At 40.4% G+C, this 27,484-nt stretch overlaps 1 protein-coding gene and 1 long non-coding RNA gene across 2 annotated transcripts in view; one reads left to right on the top strand and one right to left on the bottom strand.

Annotated features, from left to right (window-relative positions):
- Window positions 1-710: 710 nt before the first annotated feature.
- Window positions 711-27,484, bottom strand: part of LOC120527258 — a 29,887-nt gene continuing 3,113 nt past the window's right edge. Inside the window, exons 2-3 of the long non-coding RNA XR_005633301.1 lie at window positions 5,937-6,038; window positions 711-1,095 (exon numbers count right to left, since the gene is read on the bottom strand). This is a non-coding gene — a long non-coding RNA (uncharacterized LOC120527258). The remainder of the gene's footprint in view (window positions 1,096-5,936; window positions 6,039-27,484) is intronic.
- The window catches only part of bnipl (BCL2 interacting protein like), a 54,356-nt gene continuing 52,188 nt past the window's right edge, over window positions 25,317-27,484 (top strand). The window contains exon 1 of the mRNA XM_039750447.1: window positions 25,317-25,917. Within this exon, the coding sequence (XP_039606381.1) occupies window positions 25,871-25,917 (47 nt within the window). The 5' untranslated portion in view covers window positions 25,317-25,870. The remainder of the gene's footprint in view (window positions 25,918-27,484) is intronic.

Below are 27,484 nucleotides of genomic sequence, written 5' to 3' on the forward strand. Positions count from 1 at the left end.
GGGCAAATTATTGACCTTCATTAAGCAAAGAAAACTAAGGAGCTTGCTGAAACTAATGGAATTGGGTAAAGAACTGTCCAACACATTATTAAAACCTGGAAGGATAGTGGTCAGCTGTCAATTTCACGAATAAAATGTGGTCAGAAAAAAAATCTTGCATGATCTTGATCAGAGATCACTAAAACTCTTGGTGCAGTCAAATCGTAGAAAAACAGTAGAACTCATGACTATGTTTAATAGTGACAGTAAGAGTATTTCCATACACACAAAGTGAGGTGAACTAACAGGATTGGGACTAAACAGCTCTGTAGCCATAAGAAAAACATTTTGTTAGTGATGTTAATTGAGGAAAAACAACTTCAGTTTGCTAGGAAGCTTAAAGATTGAACTTTGGAGCAATGGAAAAAGGTTGTGTGATCTGAAGAGTCCAGGTTGGACCTGTTCCAGAGCAATGAGTGCATTAGAATAAGTAGGTAAGCACGGTAAGTGATGGATCCATCATGCATAGGGCCCATTGTACAACCATATGGAGGGAGTGTTATGATCTGGGCTTGTGTCCTTAGGTAAAAATAATCAATAACCAGTAACAAAAAAGTAATATGCCAGCATTATGTTTCAATGTGACTAGTAGGTCAGAAGTTTTCTTTCTAATTTTTTTTTAGTTATTCTGGTATGTGTTGGTATACAGTAAATGTACTGTATATACTGTATGTATATTTATTTATCTATGTGTTTATTTATTTAAAGAACTTATTTAATAAAGCTTTATCTATTATGAAGATATAAATGAGAGATGTCATGCTCATAAAGGTTTGGGGTTGAATCCCCCGTATACTGAAAGGTCTGAGTAGTCTATTGGGGCTGATACAATGATTTGAAATCCTAAGAAGGACAAAAGGATCATGAGATGAGCGGATTTATATACAGAATGGACAGGGAATGATGGGGAAAATCAAGGAAGTGACAGAGATGGCGTGGAAATTCTGAGCCGAAAGTAATGTCATCAGATCGGGTTGGAAGGAAGGTAGTTGTCATGAACATGGAAGAGGAATCATCTCTGGGTCGTCAAAGTGGTGCATTTATTCATTTGATTTTCTGCAAAATGAAAGAGAGAGGTATTAGTACTCTGTTCCAAACCCGTTTTCTTTGTGTTATCGCGCTTCGTTGAACCTGTTGGCTGCTAAAATCTATCTATCGATTTTAATATTTGTCCTGTGAGTCTGTGAATTTCCTCTTGTGAATAATGAGTAATCTTAAATTGCCCAGATTTCCACTTCAGTTACATGACATGGAAGTGAGCCACTGAGCCTTTGTGTGTTTGTCGTGAGTATACATCCCCTTAATATGGATGATTCAAATGCCTCTTTCCTTGAAGTTTCTGTAATAACCCAAATATGTTAATTAAGATTTGATTCACCTAAAATTTAAAGTAGCCTCCTATACACACATTGCCACAGTTACTTGTCATATATCCATGTCTATCTAAATTATTCACCCATTGATATTGTAAGTATAAGCCACTAAATAGAATAGCTACCAAGAATTAATAATGAACATAAACTTATCTCCTAATGGGATACAATGGGTCAAAGTTACTCTTTTTCACAAAATTTTTAAAAAAAAAGGGGATTAGTGATATAGCCTTGAGAAGTGTAATTTTATGCTATTTCAAGGTTATTATTCAGAAATATGAAAATATCTTTGACATCTAAGCCTTTACCGTTGGTTCGAGCCCTCTAAGTGCCACACCCAGAAGGTTAAAACTGATAAATTTCAAACATAAGCATGTGGGGTGTTGTTTTAGACAATGTTAAGGTCAATGATTACAAATATGATGATGGTTATTTTTGATCCTTTACTAGGGATCTAGTCTGCTATGGACCACTACTAGAGGGTGACAAATGACACATTTCTGTTAGCATCGAGAATATTTAGACTTTAAAACATTTTACTTGAAGCACACATTTTAATATTTCAAATATCTGACACAACTAATCCTGTTTATTGTGTACTCCTACCTCATTAAGTAAATCAGTACATTATTAATCATTATGAATACCCTGAATTAGGGTGGCTTACATTAATTCAGAAATTTTCTTTTACTACACAATTGAGAAAAGCAAAATTTACTCTGCTAATATTTCTTGATTTGCTTAATTAGTACTGGTTAGTAATTTCAGTAAAGTTTCTGTTATCAATATTCATTAATGGCACTGTCTAAAGCCTTATACAAGTTATTAATTCTGACTTGCTCTATGTGCCCTGCCCCTGTGCTCTGGTACCCCATAAACCTAGTACTCTGTGTCATCAAAATGTGAACCACAATTTAAACTTTGTGCTTTGTAACTATTATGTTATATTTCTGAATATTAAATTTTACAACTTGCCATTGATATAGGAATACTCCAGAAAAAGAAGAAATAGACAATTTCCTCAGTTTTACTTTGAATATTACATGACATGGGTAGGACTTCCATGACTGCATATTCATTATCCTGTATACTGATCAGAGAGCTCTTCTCTAGTGATAATCACCCCGTTCATTAAATCTTAAGAATTACACAATGTGTTAGGCACATACATTTAGTGGAAATGCTACTAGACTTTGGAGCTCATTCTTGAAAAGAATTAGGCCGCTGAACTCCATGGATTTTTAATCCTGATTTCAGGCCCTTTATATGATAAAACTTATGTGATTTTATGTATGCTGTACCTTGTAGTTTTATACCTATTTATGCTATGAAGAAACTCCAATCTGTCAACAGACCTAACAAAATCTGAAGCCTGTAAGTGAATATACTGACTGATTTTAACGAGAAACGAAAACTAACTAATAATAATAGAGATCCAATTTACGTGTATCATATCTTAGTCTGAACATTTGCAACTGATGATACTGTTTGTGTGTTTTACACTCGATATTAGAGATTACTATTTTTATGGTGTTTAAGAAACTTTTCTATTGCTTCAAATTCCTTGTCAACTAAATGTTGGCTAATATTCTAACACCTCCTTGCCAGTTCTGCCCCTTGCATAATGTTCAGCCTACCCTAATCTATGGCATTTTTTTTCCAAAATGGGCAATGGTAAATAGAACTCCTGTACAACAACAACAACATTTATTTATATAGCACATTTTCATACAAAAATGTAGCTCAAAGTGCTTTACATAATGAAGAATAGAAAAATAAAAGACACAGTAAGAAAATAAAATAAGTCAACATTAACTAACATAGAATAACAGTAAGGTCCAATGGCCAGGGAGGACAGAAAAAACAAAAAAAATTCCAGACGGCTGGAGAAAAAAATAAAATCTGTAAGGATTCCAGACCAAGAGACCGCCCAGTCCCCTCTGGGCAATCTACCTAACATAAATCAAACAGTCCTCTTTGGATTTAGGGTTCTCATGGAAGGACCTGATGATGATGGTCACGTAGACTTCTAGCTTTCAGTCCATCAATGTAGGTGCATCATGATGGTTTGAGTAGGTGGAGGTGGCGCAGGCCGCCACCACAAAGAAACCGGAAAAAGAAACAGAAGAGAGAGTAGGGGTCAATACTGATTTTAGAGCCACCATGAATAGTTATTATGATGAATTGAACATACAGAGTATCAGGATTAAGTTAAACTGAAGTTAGGAGAAGGCCATGTTAAAGTAATATGTTTTCAGCAGTGTTTTAAAGTGCTCTACTGTATTTGCCTGGCGAATTCCTATTGGCAGGCTATTCCAGATTTTAGGTGCATAGCAGCACAAGGCCGCCTCACCACTTCTTTTAAGTTTAACTTTTGGAATTCTAAGGAGACACTCATTTGAAGATTTAAGGTTACGATTTGGAATATAACGTGTCAGGCATTCCGATATATAAGATGGAGCGAGATTATTTAAGGCTTTATAAACCATAAGCAGTATTTTAAAGTCAATCCTGAATGACACAGGTAACCAGTGTAGTGACATCAAAACTGGAGAAATGTGTTTGGATTTTCTTTTCCTAGTTAGGATTCTAGCAGCTGCATTCTGCACTCATTGCAAGTGATTTATGTCTTTTTTGGGTAGTCCTGAGAGGAGTGTGTTACAGTAATCTAGTCGACTGAAAACAAAAGTGTGAACTAATTTCTCAGCATCTTTCAATGATATAAGAGGTCTAACTTTTGCTATGTTAGTTCCTACCAAAAGTTTATCTGCATTTCCAAGTTCCCCACATGTACACTAAGACAGCCAAAGAGCAAGGAAAGTCCAGTGTTGCTGGTGTGAAGTTTTGGTGATCAGCAATAATGGATACAATGAGGCTATTAGAAATAAACTGGATACATTAAGATTAAAAGTCAAGACGGAGGTAAAAAGCTTAGGGGTGATTGTTGACTGTAATCTGAATTTTAAATCACATATTAATCAGATCATTAGGACAGCATTTTTTCACTTAAGAAACATAAGTAAAGTTAGACCGCTTATATCACTGAAAGATGCTGAGAAATTAGTTCACGCGTTTGTTTTCAGTCGACTAGATTAATGTAACGCACTCCTCTCAGGACTACCCAAAAAAGACATAAATCATTTGCAACTAGTGCAGAATGCAGCTGCTAGAATCCTAACTAGGAAAAGAAAATCAGAACACATCACACCAGTCTTAGCGTCACTACACTGGTTACCTGTGTCATTCAGGATTGACTTTAAAATTCTGCTTATGGTTTATAAAGCCTTAAATAATCTCGCCCCATCTTATATATCAGAATGTCTGACACCTTATATTCCAAATCGGAACCTCAGATCCTTAAATGAGTGTCTCCTTAGAATTCCAAGAACAAAACTTAAAAAGTGGTGAGGCGGCCTTCTGCTGTTATGCACCTAAAATCTGGAATAGCCTGCCAATAGGAGTTCGCCAGGCTGATACAGTAGAGCACTTTAAAACACTGTTGAAAACACATTACTTTAACATGGCCTTTTTATAACTTCATTTTAATCGTAATTTAACTTAATCCTGATACTCTGTATGTTCAATTCATCATAACAACTATTCATGGTGGCTCTAAAATCGGTACTGACCCTACTCTCTCTTCTGTTTCTTTTTCCGGTTTCTTTGTGGTGGTGGCCTGCGCCACCTCCACCTACTCAAAGCTTCATGATGCTCCAACAATGATGGACGGATTAAAAGGAAGAAGTCTACGTGACCATCATCATCATCAAGCCCTTCTGTGAGAATCCTAAATCCAAAGAGGACTGTTTCATTTATATTAGGTAGGATGCCCAGAGGGGACTGGGCGGTCTGATGGTCTGGAATCCCTACAGACTTTATTTTTTCTCCAGCCGTCTGGAGTTTTTTTTGTTTTTCTGTCCCCCCTGGCCATTGAACCTTACTCTTATTCGATGTAAATGTTGATTTATTTTGCATTATAATTGTGTCTTTCATTTTTCTAATCTTTAATATGTAAAGCACTTTGAGCTACTGTTTGTATGAAAATGTGCTATATAAATAAATGTTGTTGTTGTTGCTGGTGTGAACCTCCCTTAAGAGGTGACCTGCTGAGTTTTCAATATCCTTCCTTTCATCCCAGTTGTAATGGAATAACCATCATTGTGTTTAAAGTGAGCATGCTAAGTGCTGCTCATCACTGTTTCTCTCTTATCCTTCACTACAATTTGACAGTGACCCAGTGGTGTGTGCCCTTCTGATCTTGAATGTGCCCCTGTGATATACTATACTTCCCAAAAGGACCCCTGGGAGAGTGTCTTCTGATCTAATATTGTCCAGCCATCCCATCATCCACTACCCATCTGCAATCTAAAATCACCTAGATATTGCTCACCTTACTTATTACAGAACTAAAGCAGAAAATGTTTGTGTCAAATGAACTTAAGACTTGGCCTACAATTAACACAAGCAGACAGACGTTTTGCAACAAGGAGGCCAGTTCAAGTCCCATCTCGCATGCTTACTCACCGACTGAGTAATTTATTTCACCACCCTTTCTTTTGCCATTCTTCAAAGCAGGTTTTGCAGTCTATAATATGTTTGTAATGAGGGTTTGGAGCTTTGCACTGCCTGTCAGAGATTAGATATGAAACATCAGGTTAGTAATGAGGTGGTGACAGTATTCCAAAAGCTAAAACACTGGTCAGGTTCAGAGTCTTCATGATCTAGTGATTGTTTAAAATTATGTCATAAATGTAAACCTTTGACCTTACTTTACCAGGTACAGGGAATGAACTAGAGGTCATATTAGCAACATTAGGCGCAAGGTAGAAAACAGCACTGGGCATTATCTGGTGGCATTCATTGAAATAACCACATGGGGGCAAAATTGAGTTGTTACTCCTCTCAACAGACTGCAGGACAATGCTGGTAGAATATGTAAAGTCTACATCCCAGAAAGCATATTAATCTCTGTGAATCGGGCACAGCCTGGGTGTTTGTTGTTTGGGCATCGTTTTGTTTTTCAAGCGACAGGCTGACATTTGTGACATTGGTCAGGTTTCTAACATATAACTTTTGCCCTTGTGTGGGGCGGCTCTGGGTTTTAGCGAATGGCAAGAAATACTGAAGTGTGGTCCAACAGAGAAAGCACTGCACCGTTGTGATGATGGTGTGATGGTTACCACGCCTGCCTCTCAATCAAGGAAACCAGGTTTGATTATCACCCGCTATATTTCCATTATTCTTTAGTCATGTTTTTCCCTCTCTATTTTTGTCCTGACTGCAAGCTCCCACAGATGGAGCCATATTGTCTCGGAGTTATTTATTGCAGCTTGAGTTCCTTTGCACTTGTTGGAAAAAAAACAAGACTGTTGTATACAAAGATGCTTTCCCAGTGCTGACAGTATTTATATATTACATGCAACTAACTAGTTTAAGGGTAAAAAAGTTTAGTAATATATGTAATTGTTTATTACATTTCCACATTTTCATCTGGGCAATGCTGGGCAACTCAGCTTGTACAGAAATAAGACGTTTGCATCAATTGCATGTAATTATGGAAATGGAGTGAAAAGATTTTATTTTACTGTTTCACTTTTTTGTGAGTCCTTATTTTATATATAGAACACTATCTTAAGGTACAGGAAAGTACAATGTCAAGAAAAACAAGGTGGCAGAAGAAATGATAAGAGCCTGCAAATCAAAGCGAAACAGCAGAAGGATACTGAGTTAAAAAGTGACGGGCAACACACAGTTTGGTAAATATTTTTATAGAAACTAGTAAAACACTTGGCCCTTTGGTCCTTGAAGAAGGGTTGTTTGTGTGCCTCTCAGAAAACACATCAGTCCAGGTCACTCTGTCAATGTTGCTGTCATTTTTGTCATCCTGATAAGTTGGCTTGTGTAATGTCCCCTACTGCCACATGATGTTGTCACAGCTCTTCTCCTGACAGACTTGCCGCTCATTGTGCGAAAGACTTGAGCCCAATAACATGGTAGAGTAAGTCTGCACCAGCAGCTCTTTGGTTGAGCATGAGTTTCTGATGCGCTCAAAATTTTCTAGCAGCCATCTCATCCTTGGTCAGTTTGCCTGTGCAGTTTGTTTGTGTAGTTTGCTGTAGTAAAGACATGCACTATGATTACCTTGCAGTTGCCAGAGCTGTCATTTGTCTTCTTCCTATTACAGTACATATTTGGCCTTTGCAATTTGCCTCATGCTCAGCAGATCCAGACTCAGTAGTTTGAGAGTACTGGCAGGTTGCGCGCAGAGGAAGGCAGAGCTGTCATTCTTCTTCCTATCACGTAATTGGCCTCTGCAAGTTGCTTCACTGTCAGCAGATGTCATTGCTGCTCTTTTCCTTTCGCCAGAGCCTCACAACTGCTTGTTGTTCTTTTCCTGTCAGCCGTAGTGCAAATCGGGACGTAAAGACCAATTTTGTGACTGAGGTAGCTTGAACATCCAAGGCATGTGTATCATGGCATAAGCTCTCAATGAAGACCAAGAACAAGATTCAAGGCTCAGTGTTTTGTGAGTTTTTGCATGGCAGACAGATGACCCTTACCATTTTATATATATCCATTTTAATAAGAGGTGTCTCTGTTATTCCAATAGATGGTGCCACACAATCATTAACACCGCTTTTACAAATCTAATACCAAATGGCATACAACATAGACAGATGCGTTGCATGATGCACTGCAAACGTTAACGCTGAGGTCTACGTTGATTAGAAGTCAACCCATTTAAGATGGATAACACAGCTAGGAGAACAGATAAATGCACATTAGATCTGCAATCCAACTTTAAATTAATTTAAAAGTTTTAGTTCAGTCATCCTGTTTCATAAGAATTCAATATATTATGGATCTGTAATCTCGTGGAATTAAAGTGGGACTTTTCTTGTGTGATTTCAGTTCTGTGAATAATGAAGCCTGACAGACAGCATGCGAGGGACTTGTAAAGGTAAGAGCTCTGACTAGGTACCGTATAGCTGGACTTTGGGACTGAGATGTAATCTTAAATGGGTGTTAGCCTCAGATACATCCATTTGGGTGTCTTTTCATCTGAAGGGGTCTCTGCACAGGTGAGAACTCAACCCTGATTTACACCTTTGTTATCAGATAAAGTAAAAGGCAGCCCAAAGAGTTTGTAGAGCTGCAGTTCAGCCATTTACTTTAGTGTTCACTCTAGAATGCAGTGGGGGTACAGCTGGATTTCTGTATCCATGTTAAATTTATTGTTTTAAAAGGCCCTCTGAGCCACTAAAAGAATAGCAAAATGGGCATTGTCCACATTTTCTTATAATACAAATAGGTGTAAGTGGATTATTATTTGCTAGGGAAGGTAAGCTCATCAAATCAGTTTGCTCATCTCTGCCTCTGCCAACATCCAGAGTTAGGCATCAATGGTTCCTGTTTCAGCTGGTGCTCATGCTATCTTTTAAAATCACTTCAGTATGACAGTCATAGGTCAGGTCTTTCAGTAGCAGCTTAATCTAGCCAATAAGAACATCTTTGACATGGGATTGGTGTGTGTGGGTTTTGGGCGTTTGCCCTTTATGGACTGGCATCCACTCTGGTATTGGAATATATATATAATACGTTACATTTATTTATTTTTTGCCATCTTTTCTTTTCATCAAAATGTATGCATTTTTTTCCTAAAAAAAATAAGGACTTATTAGAATGTGCACCATACAGACCAATTTCACTTCTGAATAATGATGTTAAGATACTCTCCAAAGTCCTAGCTAGAAGGATTGAGAAAGTGCTTCCTTAGGTAATATCACAAGATCAAACTGGATTTATTAAAGGCAGACACTTAGCTTCCAATCTTCGATGCCTGTTTAATGTAATATATTAACCCATAAACTCTAAAACCCCGCAGATATTATTATCGTTGAATACAGAAAAAGCATTTGATATGGTTGAATGGAACTACCTTTTCACTACATGGGAGAAATTTGGGTTTGGCCCGAACATTTGTGCATGGATCAAACTACTGTATACCAGTCCAGAAGCTTCAGTTTGGATTAACAACATTAATTCTGACTACTTTAAACTACAATGTGATACCAGAGAAGGATGCCCCTTGTCACCACCTCTTTTTGCAATCACCATTGAGCCACTGGCAGTTCACTGTCGAAATGTTTATGAGATAAAGGGAATTATTAGAGAAGGACTTGAACAGAAAATTTCACTATATGGAGATATTATGGTACTGTACATACAGTGGGATGCAAAAGTTTGGGCAACCTTGTTAATAGTCATTATTTTCCTGTATAAATTGTTGGTTGTTACGATAAAAAATGTCACTTAAATATATCATATAGGAGACACACACAGTGATATTTGAGAAGTGAAATGAAGTTTATTGGATTTACAGAAAGTGTGCAATAATTGTTCAAACAAAATCAGACAGGTGCATAAATTTGGGCACTGTTGTCATTTTTATTGATTCCAAAACTTTTAGAACTAATTATTGGAACTCAAATTGGCTTGGTAAGCTCAGTGACCCCTGACCTACATACACAGGTGAATCCTATAATGAGAAAGAGTATTTAAGGGGGTCAGTTGTAAGTTTCCCTCCTCCTTTAATTTTCTCTGAAGAGTAGCAACATGGGGGTCACAAAACAACTCTCAAATGACCTGAAGACAGATTGTTCACCATCATGGTTTAGGGGAAGGATACAGAAAGCTGTCCCAGAGATTTAAGCTGTCTGTTTCCACAGTTAGGAGCATATTGAGGAAATGGAAGACCACAGGCTCAGTTCAAGTTAAGGCTCGAAGTGGGCAACGACTACTGCTTCAGGGGCCATGCCCAAGCGCCAATGGAAGATGTTAACAATTGCAGAAAAAGGTAAAAGGTTTGGATATGTTGAAGGAAGGGAAAAGCTGCACCGCTGTAGGACGCCATTACGGTATCAATGAGACCACGATTCTTTTTATTTAAAAAGTAGGAAAGGAATATAAGATCTACGGCCGCAGTGTCCTTTTAACCAGGGTGCAAAATGAGTTGTAAATGGATGTAATATGGCAGTAGTCCGGATGGAATCTGCTTTAGGGATTTGGATTGAAGACTGCTAGAAGAAGAACAACGGTGCTACACAATCGCCTGAAGTGGCTCCTTAAGAAGAGCTGTAACGATCTCCTTTGTTGTCCAGTAAAATTAAACTCATCATTATCGGACAAGTCATTGTGTCATTGTTGGTGAGTAACCATAATTAATTTTCTACTTACAGTACTTAGTACATGTCTGTACGTTTAGTGTCACTGTACACACATTTACTGTATACAATTTTTCTTGCATTGTACGTATTTATTGCTGATGGCCTGTCTATCGTAATGGCTGTAGCATATGTGATATCGGAGACACTCGATATCGTTAAAATAATATTTAGGTTTTACTGTATATAAGTGTACATACAGTGAATCTTACCTAATATCTAAGAGAATACAAAGGGTTTATGCTGTATAACTGTGCGGGGAATATTTATAAACAGTTTGGGAGAGTTTATAAGGGCTTAAAATATATAAAAATAACAATACAAACATATGGTTTCTATTTCGCAGATTTTCACCTATCACGGGGGGGGTCTGAAATGCAACCCCTGCGATCGAGGAGGGATTACTGTATATAAAACCATTTTACAGTCCCTCCCTTTCAAAGATCCAAAAGTACAGTGGGAAAAGGATCTCTCACTCAACAACTCAGAAAAGGAGTGGAAGGTAGCCATGCACAGAATTCACTCGAGCTCCATATGCGCAAAGCATACAATTATTCAACTTAAAATTATATATCGAGCATCTGTCTCATTTACAATTGTCCAAAATGTTTCCATGGTAAGATCTAAACTGCGAACGTTGCAATCAAGTTTCAGCCTCACTGGGTCACATGTTTTAGGCCTGCACCAAATTAGCATTATTCTGGACCAAAATCTTTAAATGCCTTTCAGACAGCCATGGAGTATTGTACTTCTAGACGGGGTTGAAGTGGAGAAGGACAAACAAACTGTAATTGCCTTTCCTAGCCTACCGGCACGTAGACTTATCTTGCTCAACTGGAAGAATCCTAACTCTCCTATTTTAAGTCAGTGGATAACTGATGTTAATATTTGCTATTTGAAATTGGAAAAAAAATCTAATTCTCACTTAGAGGATCTGTACAAAACTTTTTCAAAACTTGGCAGGAACTAGTCAATAACATTTTAGAATAAGAATTTTAATTGAGGAAGCAGATTCTCTCCCCTCTTTTTTTCCTTTTTTTTCTTTTTTTACTAATTATTTATCAGTTTATCTATTTACTTATTTTTACTAGCTTAAAGTTTTACTCTGCTGGCCTAGCTCTCTTTCTTGTTGGTGGGGGTTGATTTGTATTGACCAAGTCTTGTAAAAATTGATTTTTTTGTATGGAATGTTATTTGTTATTAAAATCAATAAAATCCAAAACAAAATGTTTGCATTTTTTTAATGTGACGCTAAATAACCTGTATGTTTGAAAGAGCTCTTCCTAATAAGTTGCTATCGAAAATCTAAGTTGTGTTTGGTTAAACTTTAAAAATCAATAAGCAAACAGGTATCGCTAGCTAAGCGGAGGTAAGGTGCGCTCCAATACGTCGCGAGAGGTACACAGACTCGAACGGAAGCTGGCATGTGGGTGAGGAGGGCCCTGCCTGGCTCCATACTCTGATGTCACTCTTCCCCCTCCCCTCAGTCCGCAGCCTCTGTCACGGATTATCATAAATATGTCGCTCCTGCAAGCGAACCATGATCCTTAGCGCAAAGAGAGAACTCCCAAAATCAACCGGAATGTTGAAGCAAATTATAAGGAAAAAAATGATCTAAATCCGTTAAGTAGTTCTCTTGTTCGCTAGTTAAGTGGACGTAAGGTACGCCCCTCTAGCCACGCCCCCTCCCCTCTGCCTGCTGCGTCTCTCTCAGATTTGTGGAAATAAGTCAGTGCCGCAAGCGAACTATGATTAATAGCGCAATGAGAGAAGTCGCAAAATCAACTGGAATGCTCAAGCATATTATAGAAAAAAAACGATCTAAACCCATTAAGTAGTTCTCTCGTGAAAAGCAGACAGACATACAGACATTGGATTTTATATATATATGGAGATAAGTTGAGATATTTTATAGACTTGAATGTTTTAATTTATAAGTTGGAAATGTTTATATTACTTTAAGAATTAAAAGAGCTTTTTGAAGGAGAAAGAAATGCCTCAGACATATTGACATCACTTTTCCAAAACATTTGAATCCTGGGAATAAACGAGAGACACGGAAAAGTATTCATACAAACATGAATGAACTAACATTTTGCACTGGAGAGCTCTAAATGGGAACATGGAGCCTAAATATTTTGGCTAATTTGATTTTTTCCTAAAAGCTACATAGCAACCTACTGGCTGGTGACTTCTTTATGCCAAATGAGAGATGTTTCCTGGAGGGCACTGGCTGCTCCTCATCCTTAAAGTGTACAGTAAATTTAATATAGAAAAGATATACAAATGAATGTGTTGTTTAGTGTAATGCATTGGAATCTTATAACTTCTACAGAGACCCCCACAGAGCGTGGCTCTCTGACTAATAACCTTCATGCTATTCTGGATTCTTTTCTTTAGAAACTGGATGTTTTGTGACATTTGCTAGGCAAGTTGTGTGAATTCACTCTTATCAGATTGTTACTTTAATGGGACCGGTTTCAGGCCTTTCTCTGGCAGACACCGTTTCTCTCTGTTTCCTCCTGCATTGGTGAACACACTAGCATACAAGCAAGCCTTTTAACTATAGCTGTTTATTATACATTTCCCAGCATTTATGGGATTTGACTATATTGACAAAACTGACGGTGAAAAAAAAAAAAGGAAAAAGGGGTAATAATCTGCTAGGCCTGCTGTTTTGTCCGTCCTCTAGTTGTGGTTAATTACTGTAAGTTGACAAATGGGTGTCAAAAGAAGGGATTTTGGAGCAGTTGCAGAGAGAATACTATGTGCCAGGTATATTGAGAAAGTGTACATAGAAAAGTGTACCGTTTTTACACTCATTTCAAAACACTCCCTGAAACTGATGTTTATTCAAATATGTTGATCTCTTTGGTAAGTTGCATTGGGTAAGCAAATAAATGTAAATGTAATAAATAAGAAACATCAAAAAACCATTAAGAATACAAACAACATGCATGAATGTTTATGAGTGTTATTACAAAAGTACTGGGAAAAGACTGGTAGACTATGGCAGGGGTCCTCAATCCCAGTCCTGGAGAGCCGCAGTGGCTGCAGGTTTTTGTTCTGACCTGGTTGCTTAATTAGAAAGCAATTCTTGCCAATAAAGCACTAACAAGCTATGAAATTAAATTAACTCTGCTACGTCAGGTCATTCTCATATCCTAGATTTTCTTTCCCTTTCTATCATGCAAATGATTTGAAGGCTAAAATGGACGAGTAATTCTCAGTCCTTCACTTTTTTCTCTTCATTTTTCTTCCAAGTATTTAATTAAACCCAATAGTGCAGATAAATACACAGAGGTGTAAATGTAAATAAGCTAAATGGAGAAATGCTGCTCTCTCTTGTCATTTGCATGTTATTGATAATAAGGAGCAATTAAAATAGCTGTTTAAGACAAAATTAAGCAATAAGGGCTCAAAATCACTAAAGTGAAGCAGAAGTGTTACTTTAGCAATAAGTGCTTTTTATTAAGCAACTGGGTTGGAGCAAAAACCTGCAGCCACTGCGGCTCTCCAGGACCGTGATTGAGGACCCCTGGTCTATGACGATGTTCAAGTTACCATGCACTCATAATTTTCCATCCATCATCAATTCCACTTAGTCCATTTCAGGAATAAGGGGGCCCAAAGCAAATTCTTGGATGGGGCTCCAGCTCTCTTAATTATTTTATTTATGAACTGTCCTCATACGTAAACAAGGCGCCTGAAAAGATACGTCTGTGCATCCAGTCCAGAGTTTGCTTCTGCTTTGTGTCTGATGCTGGCTGCCATGATGGACTCTGGTCACCTGCAGTCCTGACAGGAGTTTATAAATCACTCCATCTATTATGTTGTATAGTGCCTTTCATATTTATCTATTATATAGCCTTTTCAAATGATCTCATAGTGTTCTCGCTATGTATCTGCTGTCAGGGATGTCAGAAGCAACGACCCGGCCGGGACGCCTTCAGGGACCGGAAGAGGGTCTACGGCTGCCCTGGATCACGTGGGGGCTGCCATCCTGGTTGCTTTGGGGGCCACGGGTAGAGGGCTTGGGAGCCCAACCCTGTAGGGACCCATGGTCACCGCCAGGGGGCGCCCCAATGCCTTGGGGACCCTGGACCTCAGCACTTCCGCCACACCAGGAAGTGCTGGGGAAGAAGAGAAGGGACACCCGGAGAGCTTCTGGGAGAACAGCCGGCATTTCCGCCACACAGGGGCGTGTCCAGGGAGGAATGCCGGAAAACACCTGGAGCTCATGCGGGATGATATAAAAGGGGCCGTCTCCCTTCATTCGAGGCTGGAGTCGGGTGGAAGCAGGAGAGAGTGTGGAGGCGGCCCGAAGAGGAAGGCATTGTGTGGCCAGGACTGTGTTTGGGGCTTGTGTGCACTTGACTGATTATTGTAAATATTAGTTGTAAAATAAACGTGTGGTGGTGATTAACAACATGTCTGCCTGTCTGTGTCCGGGCCGCGTCCACACTGCTTATATAGTGCCTTTCCTGTCTCAGCTAACTATACTATATATTAACTATTAATGATAGTGTTTTTTCAAGTTACCTATCTACCTTTTAGCATTCCTCCTACTTTTCTATCAGTCTGTCTATCTGTCTTTCAATGTTCATCATCTGCTGATATATTTCAGGGCACAAAGCAGGCCCTTCCCAAATGATCCTTGCAATCACACTCCTTGTCGCGACAGATCAGCCAACACCATTCCTTGATGGACTCGGCTTCACTTGTATATTAAATTATGAGTTCTTTTTGTTGGTGTAACACAGACCAACGAGCCTTTGGTTGGTGCAGCTCGAACACTAAGCCTTCTATCCCTAATGATCAGCCATTAAAATCAGTTAAAAGGCTGGAATCAAGAAATGCAGAATCCCCTCAGATGCTCTGTAATGCTCTGTAATGCACCATAGGCAGACTTTATTTATATAGTGTCTTTTATACACTGCGGTGGGCTGGCGCCCAGCCCGGGGTTTGTTTCCTGCCTTGTGTCCTGTGTTGGCTGGGATTGGCTCCAGCAGACCCCCGTGACCCTGTAGTTAGGATATAGCGGGTTGGATAATGGATGGATGTGTTTTATACACAATAAAGAGGTCTCAGACACCTCATCAAATGAGAGTCTCTATCCACGTAGCCTGGCACACGAGTTTGGACACATGTCAACAGCAGTATGCCTGTGGTTAACTAAGAAAGGAAGTTATGGTGACAATGTCCTGAAATTTGAGGAACCGGAAAGAAGAGAAAGCAGAGCTGCAATTTCCGAGTAATATAGTGTGGAAAGAAGATGACTGGTGTGGCCCAGTCCATAGACATGGCGTGAAGTTTTCTAGATCTACATCTGTGCGTACAGTATGTCTCTATCCATACCCTGACACAGCATGTAACCCCAGGCAGTCATGAAAGGTGAATGTCTCTTCTTTCTGTTTATGTAATTCCAGCACTTCACTGGGAGCCTGCAAAGCAGAAACTCACTCATACTGGAAAGAATTAGCAGATGGCTGGGTACAAGGTGCTCACTGCACACACAGAGAGCAAAGAAAAGTAAGAAACAAAAACTTGAAATGTTATTCTATTTGTTTATTGCCTGTTTTTTTATAATTCCTGTGCCTCTAATTAATTGTAGTTTGCACTGCTGCCTCCCATCTCTAGGGTCTTGGGTTCGATTCCTGCTCTAGTCACTCCATGGAGTTTGTACATTGTCCTGGTGTTGCCACTGGCTTTCTCCCTAAATCAGTTGATGCCCTGTGATGATCTTTATTGTACCCCTTCCTGCTAACTTAGTTTTTAGCTTGTATTAAACCAAGTAATGAAAAGAGGCAAAACAGAAAGTTAATAATAATAATAATAAGTTTCATACACTCAAGAACACTTTACAATTCAATACACACATTAACATAGAAGTAGAAATTGCATATATTGAAAAGCTGTGTTTTTAACAGAAGTTATTGAGCTGCTCTGTATGCACAAAAAAGCAACATACAAGTGGAAATGAAGAGGTGCACGCTTTGTGCAAGAGGTCATTGGTTATTAACACTTTAAACTGTGTGGGCGATTTACACTGGCTGGCCAAACAAAAAGTTGCTACATGAATTGAAATACGTAAATACTTAAGAGCCAATGGTTGGATTCTGCGGTGGGCTGGCGCCCTGCCCAGGGTTTGTTTCCTGCCTTGTGCCCTGTGTTGGCTGGGATTGGCTCCAGCAGACCCCTGTGACCTCGTAGTTAGGATATAGCGGGTTGGATAATGGATGGATGGATGGATGAAATTAATAATAGATTTTTCCTTGGAAAGGCTGAGAGGGAGAGAATTCCAAATTTTACAGGCTATCACTCTGAAAGCTCTGCCACCCATAGTTACTAACCAGTATTTAGGCACAGTGAGTAAGTTAGCGTCCGATGACTGCAATGCACTGGCAGGAGTGTCAGGAAGCAGCAGCTCTGACAGATAATGAGGGGGCTAAACCATGAAGGGCTTTAAAGGTGAGAAGAATAATTTTATATTTGATTCTTGAAGAAACTGGTAACCAATGTAACTCATAGAGGACAGGAGTGATGTGAGCAGATTTTTTAGTGTGTGTAAGTAAACGAGCAGCAGAATTCTGAACATATTGTAATCTATTGATATACAGGTGCTGGTCATAAAATGGTCATATCATGACAAAGTTGATTTATTTCAGTAATTCCATTCAAAAAGTGAAACTTGTATATTAGATTCATTCATTACACACAGACTGATGTATTTCAAATGTTTATTTCTTTTAATTTTGATGATTCTAACTGACAACTAATGAAAGTCCCAAATTCAGTATCTCAGAAAATTAGAATATTGTGAAAAGATTCCTTATTGAAGACACCTGGTGCCACACTCTAATCAGCTAATTAACTTCAAAACACCTGCAAAAGCCTTTAAATGGTCTCTCAGTCTAGTTCTGTAGGCTACACAATCATGGGGAAGACTGCTGACTTGACAGTTGTCCAAAAGATGACCATTGACACCTTGCACAAAAGGTCATTGCTAAAGAGGCTGGCTATTCACAGAGCTCTGTGTCCAAGCACATTAATAGAGAGGCGAAGGGAAGGACAAGATGTGGTAGAAAAAAGTGTACAAGCAATAGGGATAACCGCACCCTGGGAGGATTGTGAAACAAAACTGTGGGGGAGATTCACAAAGAGTGGACTGCAGCTGGAGTCAGTGCTTCAAGAACCACCACGCACAGACGTATGTAAGACATGGGTTTCAGCTGTCGCATTCCTTGTGTCAAGCCACTCTTGAACAAGAGACAGCGTCAGAAGCGTCTCGACTGGACTGCTGCTGTGTGGTCCAAAGTTATGTTCTCTGATGAAAGTAAATTTTGCATTTCCTTTGGAAATCAAGGTCCCAGAGTCTGGAGGAAGAGAGGAGAGGCACAGAATCCACGTTGCTTGAGGTCCAGTGTAAAGTTTCCACAGTAAGTGATGGTTTGGGGTGCCATGTCATCTGCTGGTGTTGGTCCATTGTGTTTTCTGAGGTCCAAGGTCAACGCAGCCGTCTACCAGGAAGTTTTAGAGCACTTCATGCTTCCTGCTGACGAACTTTATGGAGGTGCAGATTTCATTTTCCAACAGGACTTGGCACCTGCACAAAATGCCAAAATTACCAGTACCTGGTTTAAGGACCATGGTATCCCTGTTCTTGATTGGCCAGCAAACTCGCCTGACCTTAACCCCATAGAAAATCTATGGGGTATTGTGAAGAGGAAGATGCAATACGCCAGACCCAACAATTCAGAAGAGCTGAAGGCCACTATCAGAGCAACATGGGCTCTCATAACACCTGAGCAGTGCCACAGACTGATCGACTCCATGCCACACGCATTGCTGCAGTAATCCAGGCCAAAGGAGCCCCAACTAAATATTGAGTGCTGTACATGCTCATACTTTTCATGTTCATACCTTTCAGTTGGCCAACATTTCTAAAAATCCTTTTTTTGCATTGGTCTTAATTGATATTCTAATTTTCTGAGATACTGAATTTGGGACTTTCATTAGTTGTCAGTTATAATCATCAAAATTAAAAGAAATAAACATTTGAAATACATCAGTCTGTGTGTAATGAATGAATCTAATATACAAGTTTCACTTTTTGAATGGAATTACTGAACTAAATCAACTTTGTCATGATATTCTAATTTTATGACCAGCACCTGTATTTAGTCGGGAGGTCATAAAACAAAGCGTTGCAATAGTCCAGACGGGTACTGATGAAAGCGTGAATGAGTGTCTCGGTATCCTTCACACTGAGGAAAGAATGCAGATGAGCGATGTTACAAAGATGAAGAAAAGCTGTCTGTACTATTGAGCTGATGTGTGGTTGAAAAGTAAGAAGCTGATCAAAGATGACACCCAAATTACGGACTGATGCTGAGGGTTGAACACAGGATCCCATCAATGTTAATTTTTAGCCCACGAAGGGTAGAGAGGACAGACTTGGTGCCAACTAATAAGATTTCTGTTTTATCAGGACTGAGTTGTAAAAAACGATCTGTCATCCAATGATTGATTTCCCAAATGCAGGCAGGCAGTCAGTGCAACAGGTGAAGATGCTGCAGTTGCATCAACGCTTACATAAAGTTGTGTGTCATCGGTATAGCAGTGGAAGCTCAAACCATACCGTTGTTCAATGATGTGTTCATTTTATCAATTCATTAACTGAACCCTGTTTCCAAATTCAAGGTTGTAGGGAGGTAGATCCTATACTGGCAATGTCATGTGCAGAATATGAACCAGTCTAGAATGGGCTGGCAATGCTGTGCAGAGGTACAGTCGCTCATACTTGCCAGATGACAAGCAGTCCTCTTCAAATGCATGTTTTTAAGGAATGGGAGTACCTGAAGGAAAACCCACAGTCGTTGGTCCCGCCAGGATTTGAATCAGTCGGTTGGAGTGATGAAGCCATGCGGTTTTATCTCAATTAGAAAAAGGCCACTGTGTCTGTCTCTTCAGAAGATGTATGGTCCATTTATAAATAGAAGTGTAAATTCATCATGGATGCGGGTGTCTTGTTTTGTCTTATTCCCTAGGATGACAACCATCAGCTTCCATGAGTAGCTGAGCAGTCAAATCCCTAAGGATGCAGCCTACCGCAAACCTCGCACGCTACTTGTGAGCTGCCTGGCAGTAATGCAGTTCAGTGAGCCAAGCTGTAGGTTCAAATGCAACTGTGTGCTTACTGTGTTCTATAAATTGCTTTATAATGTATTCATAATATTCATGGTGCATATGTGGAAAGCCAGAATATATCATTTAGACAGCATACGTAAAATATGCTTCTTAGCAAAGTGCACATCTGCTGGCAGCCTTTGTGGACAGTCTATTTCTCTTCGAGCGCAGTTTTCAATTGATTTCATCTCACATAATATTTAGCAGCCCACTAAGAGTCACAGGAAGCTGGAGCCTAAAGAAGGGACCAGACACCCAAGCCTTTGTAATGCATATACCCTCACATATTCTGGGACATTTGAAAGCCAACAGTCAACCTAAAATCATGGCAGACTGGCATCTCTGAAGAAGTAAAATGGGCAGAATATTGTTAAAAGAAGCAATCACACCACTACTCAACTAAATATCACCAAGACTAAGAATATGTCTGTAGATTTAGGGTAAAAGTGGTGTTGCTTAGGGATCAGTGCTGGGGTCGCTGCTGTTTTTGATATACTGTACAGAATCAATCCAGTAAAGAGTATACGGTAATCAATAAGCTGGTTAATTTTGTAGATGATACCAAACTAGATGGAAGGACGGATAATGTAGAATCAGCTACATTGTTACAGAGGAACTTGGACAGCATACAGGTTTGGACAGATGAAATTTAATGCAAGTAAATGTAAAGTACTGCATGTAGAAAGTAAAAATGTTAAATATGAGTACACATTGGGAGGTCTGAAACTTGAAAATACCTCATATAGGAAGGACCTAAGAGTCATAGTGTATGTAGTGTGACAGATGGCTGGGACGCCCCTTCACCACCTCTGCCAAGGGGACAAGGATGGGAAGCCCAGTATCTCCCCTTGGACGCTAGGTGGCAGCAACCCTGGGTTGCAGCGGTGCCTTGGACTCCCCCAGGGCTTCATGGGGGTTGGAGTTCTGTGCAGCTCTGTGGGGTTCCGCAGGCGCAGCCAAGTGGGTGCTGCAACAGGAGCGACTGGCCACTTTTGGGCACCTGGAAATGCAGCTGGAGGCCAGCAATCAACCACGTGGAGCACTTCTGTGTGCCTGATAAAAGGGAGCCACTGTCCACCACTCGACGGGCAGAGTCAGGAGGAGGAGGAGGAGGAGGACTAAGCTTGTGGAGAGAGGATAGTAGTGTTGTGGCTGGAGGGATTGCGGGGAAGACTGAAGAAAAATAAATGTCTTTTGGTTTATACGTGCCTCCCATGTCAAGTCTGTACCGGGTCAGGTGCCTATATAGTAATATACTATAATATACTATATACAGTATAGTTTTGTTGGTCTGTGTTACACCAACAAAAAGAACTCATAATTTAATATACAAGTGAAGCTGAGTCCATCAAGGAATGGTGCTGACTGATCTGTCGTGACAAGGAGTGTGATTGCAAGGATCATTTGGGTACAATTCTTGGCATCTAGTATGGTGAGGGCCTGCCTTGTGTCCTGAAATATATCAGATGAACATTGAAGGACAGATAGACAGATAAAAGGACAGAGTGATAAATGGAAAAGAAATATATAAGGTAGTCAGACAATTTGGAGGAATACTAAAAGCTACATGAGTAGTTTGAAAAAACACTATCATTAATAGTTATGATAGGCACTATAGAATATAGATAGCTGAGATAGATAAGACAGGAAAGGCACTATACAACATAATAGATGGAGTGATTTATAAATTCCTGTCAGGACTGCAGGTAACCAGAGTCCATCATGGCAGCCAGCATCAGACACAAAGCAGAGACAAACTCTGGACTGGATGCACAGACGTATCTTTTCAGGCGCCTTGTTTACGTATGAGGACAGTTCATAAATAAAATAATTAAGAGAGCTGGAGCCCCATCCAGGAATTTGCTTTGGCCCCCTTATCCCTGAAATGGACTAAGTGGAATTGATGATGGATGGAAAATTAAGCGAGCATGGTAACTTGAACATCCCCATAGCCTACCAGTCCATCTATCTGTTTCCAGTGTTTTGTAATATCACTCATAAACATCCATGCTCCAGAGTTTGTGTATTCTTTATGGTTTTTTTGATGTTTCTTGCTTACTATAATTAAATTTATTTGTTTAGCAGATACTTTTATCCAAAGGGACTTACCAAAGAGGTCAACATAATCAAATAAACATTAGTTTCGGGGACTGTTTGGGAGGGCGGCACGGTGGCGCAGTGGGTAGCGCTGCTGCCTCGCAGTTAGGAGACCTGGGTTTGCTTCCTGGGGTCCTCCCTGTGTGGAGTTTGCATGTTCTCCCTGTATCTATTAAAAAAATTACAAATAAAATGAAATAAGACCATTTGCAATTTTATTTTCCACACACGCGAGTCATTTGTAAAAGATTTTTAAATAAAATTAAATCACCTGTTTTGTCATTTCATTTTCCATTTTGTCTTTTTATTGCCCATACCCGTCTTGGTGTGTTATAGGGAGGTATTTTCTGCAAAAAAAAGAAATTAAAATTAGAAAATGCAATCTTAGGTGGCACAGTGGCGCAGTGGGTAGTGCTTATGCCTCGCAGTTAGGAGACCTGTTTTCACTTCCCGGGTTCTCCCTGCGTGGAGTTTCCATGTTCTCCCCGTCTCTGCGTGGGTTTCCTCCCACAGTCCAAAGACATGCAGGTTAGGTGCATTGGCGATCCTAAATTGTCCCTAGTGTGTGCTTGGTGTGTGTGTGTGTGTGTGTGCGCCCTGTAGTGGGCTGGCACCCTGCCCGGGGTTTGTTTCCTACCTTGCACCCTGTGCTGTCAGGGATTGACCCCCGTGACCCTGTGTTAGGATATAGCGGGTTGGACAATGACTGACTGACTGTTTGGGAATAAGTGTAAAAACCGCATGCTTTTCTATGTTTGGGGGTTAAGTTTATCACAACTCTCATTTTTATTTTAGTTTTTTTGTTTGTTTCATTTTACAATATACACGGTGACAGTTAGCAGCCCAGGGCTCGTCAAATAGTTGCTACGTCAGGGACTTACTGCCCGTGGAAGCCTCTTAGTCTTGGCAGGAGATCACCAGCCTCATCTTGGCCACTGGACAGTAGTAAGTATCGCTGTCCTCCAGCAGCCTGGGTTCAAGTCTTAGCCTGCTTATCGTCTGCATTGGTGTTTCTTTGTATCTGTATGGGCTTTATTATGGTCCTCTGGTTTTACTGCTAAGAGTTACAGCTAATGTTAACTGGCGGCTCTACATGGTCATCTACTAACACACCATCCAAGTCTGGTTCCACCCTTTACCCACTAACACTCCACAGTTCTGTAACGACGAGGTAGAAGGGTGTTTTTTTTTCCATTATGTAAGCTGGTTTTCCTCCCCACATTACAAACACCAGGTGGGTGTGGTGGGCTGGCACTTCATACAGAATTGGTTCTCGTCTTGGCTGCTGAGTTTCTAATGCCAACTAACCCTAAAATTAGATTAAGGTGGTTCAGTAACTGCTTAGATGGCATATGCCCAAATAACTAAAAGTTTTACGAAATGTGTGATTTTTTTGGTTTACATACAGTATGGTGCTTCGTAAAAGACAAGTAAGAGATGGTCTTTGAAGATTGTTAATTTTCAGTTGTCTCCATCTGCTCATCTACTGTATTATTTAACCCACAGCCAAGTCAGAGCTTATCCTGGGTGGATTAGAACATGAGAGCAAATAAATATGACAAACGAGAGGAGACCATTCCGTCCATCACACGTATTTCTTTAACTAATAGCTGAACCTGACACTTCTTAAAGGTTGTCAAAGTTTCTGTTTCGACTATATCACTCTGTAGTCTGTTCTGATTCCCACAACTCTTTGCGTAAATAAGTGCCTTCTGTATGGGAGGTATTTTCTGCAAAAAAGGAAATGAAAAGTAAAATTATAAAATGGAAAAGCAATCTCTTTTAGATCTTTGAAAAATAAATGCTCAAAAGAGAGATTGCATTTTCATCCATCCATTATTCAACGCGCTATATCCTAACTACAGGGTCACAGGGGTCTGCTGGAGCCAATCCCGGCCAACACAGGGCACAAGGCAGAAAACAAACCCCGGGCCGGGTGCCAGCCCACTGCAGGCAACACACAGGACAGTTTAGGATCACCAATGCACCTAACCTGCATGTGTTTAGACTGTGGGAGGAACCCACGCAGAGACGGGGAGAACATGGAAACTCCACGCAGGGAGAACCCGGGAAGTGAAAACAGGTCTCCTAACTGCGAGGCATAAGCACTACCCACTGCGCCACTGTGCCACCTGAGATTGCATTTTCATTTTCTAATTTTAATTTCTTTTTTTGCAGAAAATACCTCCCTATAACACACCAAGACGGGTATGGAAAATAAAAAGACAAAATGGAAAATGAAATGACAAAACAGGTGATTCAATTTTATTTAAACATTTTTCACAAATGACTCACGTGTGTGGAAAATGAAATTGCAAATGGTCTTATTTCATTTTATTTTTAATTTTTGCAGCTTCCTTGCATGTAGACTTTGAAAAATAAATGGCAAAAGACAGATTGCATTTTCATTTTCTAATTTTAATTTTCATTTCCTTTTTTTGCAGAAAATGCCTCCTATACCTTCTGGCTCTAGTCCTAAATGCAGTTCTCCTTAATTTGGACTGGTGTCCCTGAGTATGTGATTCACTCTTGGGTTGAAAGAATTCTGCTGGAATAACTTTACCAATGCTTTGAGGATTTTGAAGACCTGGATTAGGACCCCACACAGCCTCCTAAGGTAGACACTTGAACAGGTTTCATTTTCTGGGTCTGTCAGAGAAGGACGTGTTCTTAAGTCCTGGTTGTTCTCTTCTGTGTGGCTGCAGGTGCTGCTATGTCTTTCTTATAACGTGCTGACCACCATGTACAGCAGTCCAGATGGCTCTCACTAGTCCATTGCATACTCTGAGCATAACATCCCTTGATTCATATACTCCATGGTTTTTACAATGCACACTAACATTTTATTTGCTCTTTTAACTGCTTGTACACATTGTTTACATGATGAAAAGTTGGCTGTGTCGACATAAACCCCTAAATCCTTATCAGTGTCTCAAACCTCCATCCATTATCCAACCCGCTGTAGCCTAACTACAGAGTCACGGGGTCTGCTGGAGCCAATCCCAGCCAGCACAGGGCGCAAGGCAGGAAACAAACCCCGTGCAGGGCGCCAGCCCACCGCAGGTGTCTCTAACCGTATATTTAAGACATTCCTTTTCCCCACATGCAGCACTTTGCACTTTTCTACATTAAACTGTATTTTTCGTATGTGCCCCAGTTTTGAAACTTCTCCAAGTCTTGGATTTATTTTTCCCTCCAATTTTAGTATCCTTGGCTAATTTTTGTCATTAGTATAAATAAAAAAGTGACGGACTCAAGACAGATTCCTAACGGGATTAAACCAAGGATAGGTCACCATCTATCAGAAGCTACACTCGGATCTTTAGAACTAACAGTCTCTGCCAGCCGACATGTGATGAGGAAGTCGACATAAAAGACGCGAACACGTAAAGCGGGGTCAGGCTGTGAGCTAAGCGTCGAGACAGTAGGATTCATTCTGTATCTGTGTTGATAAAACTTTGTTAATTAATATAAAAGGGGGAAAGAAGTTGTTCCGTCGCGCAACACATTTTTATTTAGATGGCAGTGAATATGTACAGGAGCGCGGTGACTGCCTGACGTCCCATTCTGGCGACAGACCCCAGTTCCGTCAGATAGCAGGGTGTCCGCATTTGAAATTGCAGGTAGTGGATAAGCCGCTACCTGAACAGGTGTGCCACTCCAAGTTACAGGCTGCTCCCTTTAGGACCTCGGTCGTGCCAGCTTTGTATGCAAATGAGGTGTGCGGCTCCTAGCATTCAGTCCGCAAAACAACAAAGCAGCTCTGCAGGTGAGATGTGGAAAAACCGGTAGAGACGGGAGGCTGCACGAGTCATTGTGGAGAGGAAGCCGGGCGCAGACCGAGGAGCACACAGGGGGCTTAAGTAACCGATCCGCCTGTCTCTGCTTTCCCGAAAAAGAGAGGACACTGATACCGCAGGTCGCATCTGACAGCCACGCGGCGCAGGAATGGGCTCGTATGCGGAGCTGAAGGAGAACAAGCTCGTCAATGGGAGGTAAGCCTACGAAAACCTTTGGGCAGCTCGGGGCTCGTCAGTTAGTCGTAAATGCCATGGGCTTTACTGCCTGGGGGGACTTCTTAGTTTGGGCAGGGGAACACCTAAACACCTAGACTCGCCTCGGCAGCTGGTCACTTGTCAAGTCCACTCTTCAAGGAGAGCGCTTCTACTGAGGCAATAACATCGAAAAGTTTGCCTGCCTGTCATGCTTTGATGTTAGGGTGCTTATGTGAATACGAGAGCATATCGAGCAATCAAGCGCACTTTATATAGCGGGGTTGCTAGTTCGCACCATCACAAAACACTTTCCCCAAGAATTTAAAATCGCTCGTTACACCAAAGGGGAGTTTCCTGTGTGTTTCTCCTGATGTCAACTTTTGCTGCCTAAATTGTATTATTGGAAATGAAAATTAAAAAAAAAAAAACAAAAACCGAATCGACCTCAACTAATCCTAGACCCCCCCTAGTGCCCACTTCCCCTCCCTATAATTAATATAACGTCCTCCAATAATAACTTTTATTAGAGATCAGAGCTGAAGTAGGGGTGAGGTGAGCGTGACGCAATGGCCGAGGTGTCTATTGAGTTATAAGGTGTCCACGTTGCTTAAATTGTTGATCCACCGGGTCGGATTCTCCTGTCACACTGTTTCTGGAGTCACCCTGACATTACAACACTTCTTCCTGCTGCATCAGCTTCCTCAAATTGTTAAAAGCATAGCCATCATGGCCGTGTTTCCTAGTTAACCACAGTATCTGTGGCTGCTCAGACAGCCAATCGCCTCAAAGGCTTACCTGCTTTTATTAGTGATGGGCGCATGAGACGTGGGCATCATGCATGCGAGAGACTTGCTAGTAGAAAAGGGAACAGGGTGCAAACAAATTCTTAAGTCCTAAACATCTGAGCACAAAACCCGTTTTTGTAATTTTCTAGGAATGTGTACATGGGGAAGAAAAACCTACAGCCTATTCTTTCACCAGTTTAGCAATTGGTTAGAATGAAATGCAGCTGTCATCAGGGCCTTGGGATGTATGTTGTGTTAACTTGATTTTCCTCCCATAGTCAAGTGATGACCTGTGAAGCTGCCACATTCAGTGTGAAATTAAAATGGTGCAAGTTGGTGACCCTGCAAATCATTGATTGGGTCAAAATGTACTCGGAGGTAAATGAACTTTATCGAAGCAAATGGCTTTGTCTGATAATTTACCCATTCTCCTCAGACATTAGCAAGGCTCGGAGTTATGATGTATCAAGTATGTTAGTCTCCTATAAGCGTTTCATCCATCCATTTTTGAACCTACAGTATATATTTTGGATTATAGCTATCTGTGGATGACAAGGCCTAGGCAGGGATTAAACACAGAGAGGAGGTCATATCATTTTAGGGCACAATTAGCCAATTTAGTGCTATTTTTTATAATAAACCTGTCTTAGGATGTTGGATGAAATACCCCTGGCCTTCTGGACCAGTGTCTAGAGTGGAAGTTGAACCCGAGTCCTTCGAGATGAGAAGCAGCAGCACTAACGTCTGAGCTGCTTAGCCTTTATTTCAATGGTTAGGTTTTT

The sequence above is a fragment of the Polypterus senegalus genome, chromosome 1 (assembly GCF_016835505.1).
Source record: "Polypterus senegalus isolate Bchr_013 chromosome 1, ASM1683550v1, whole genome shotgun sequence".
Lineage (NCBI taxonomy): Eukaryota > Metazoa > Chordata > Cladistia > Polypteriformes > Polypteridae > Polypterus > Polypterus senegalus.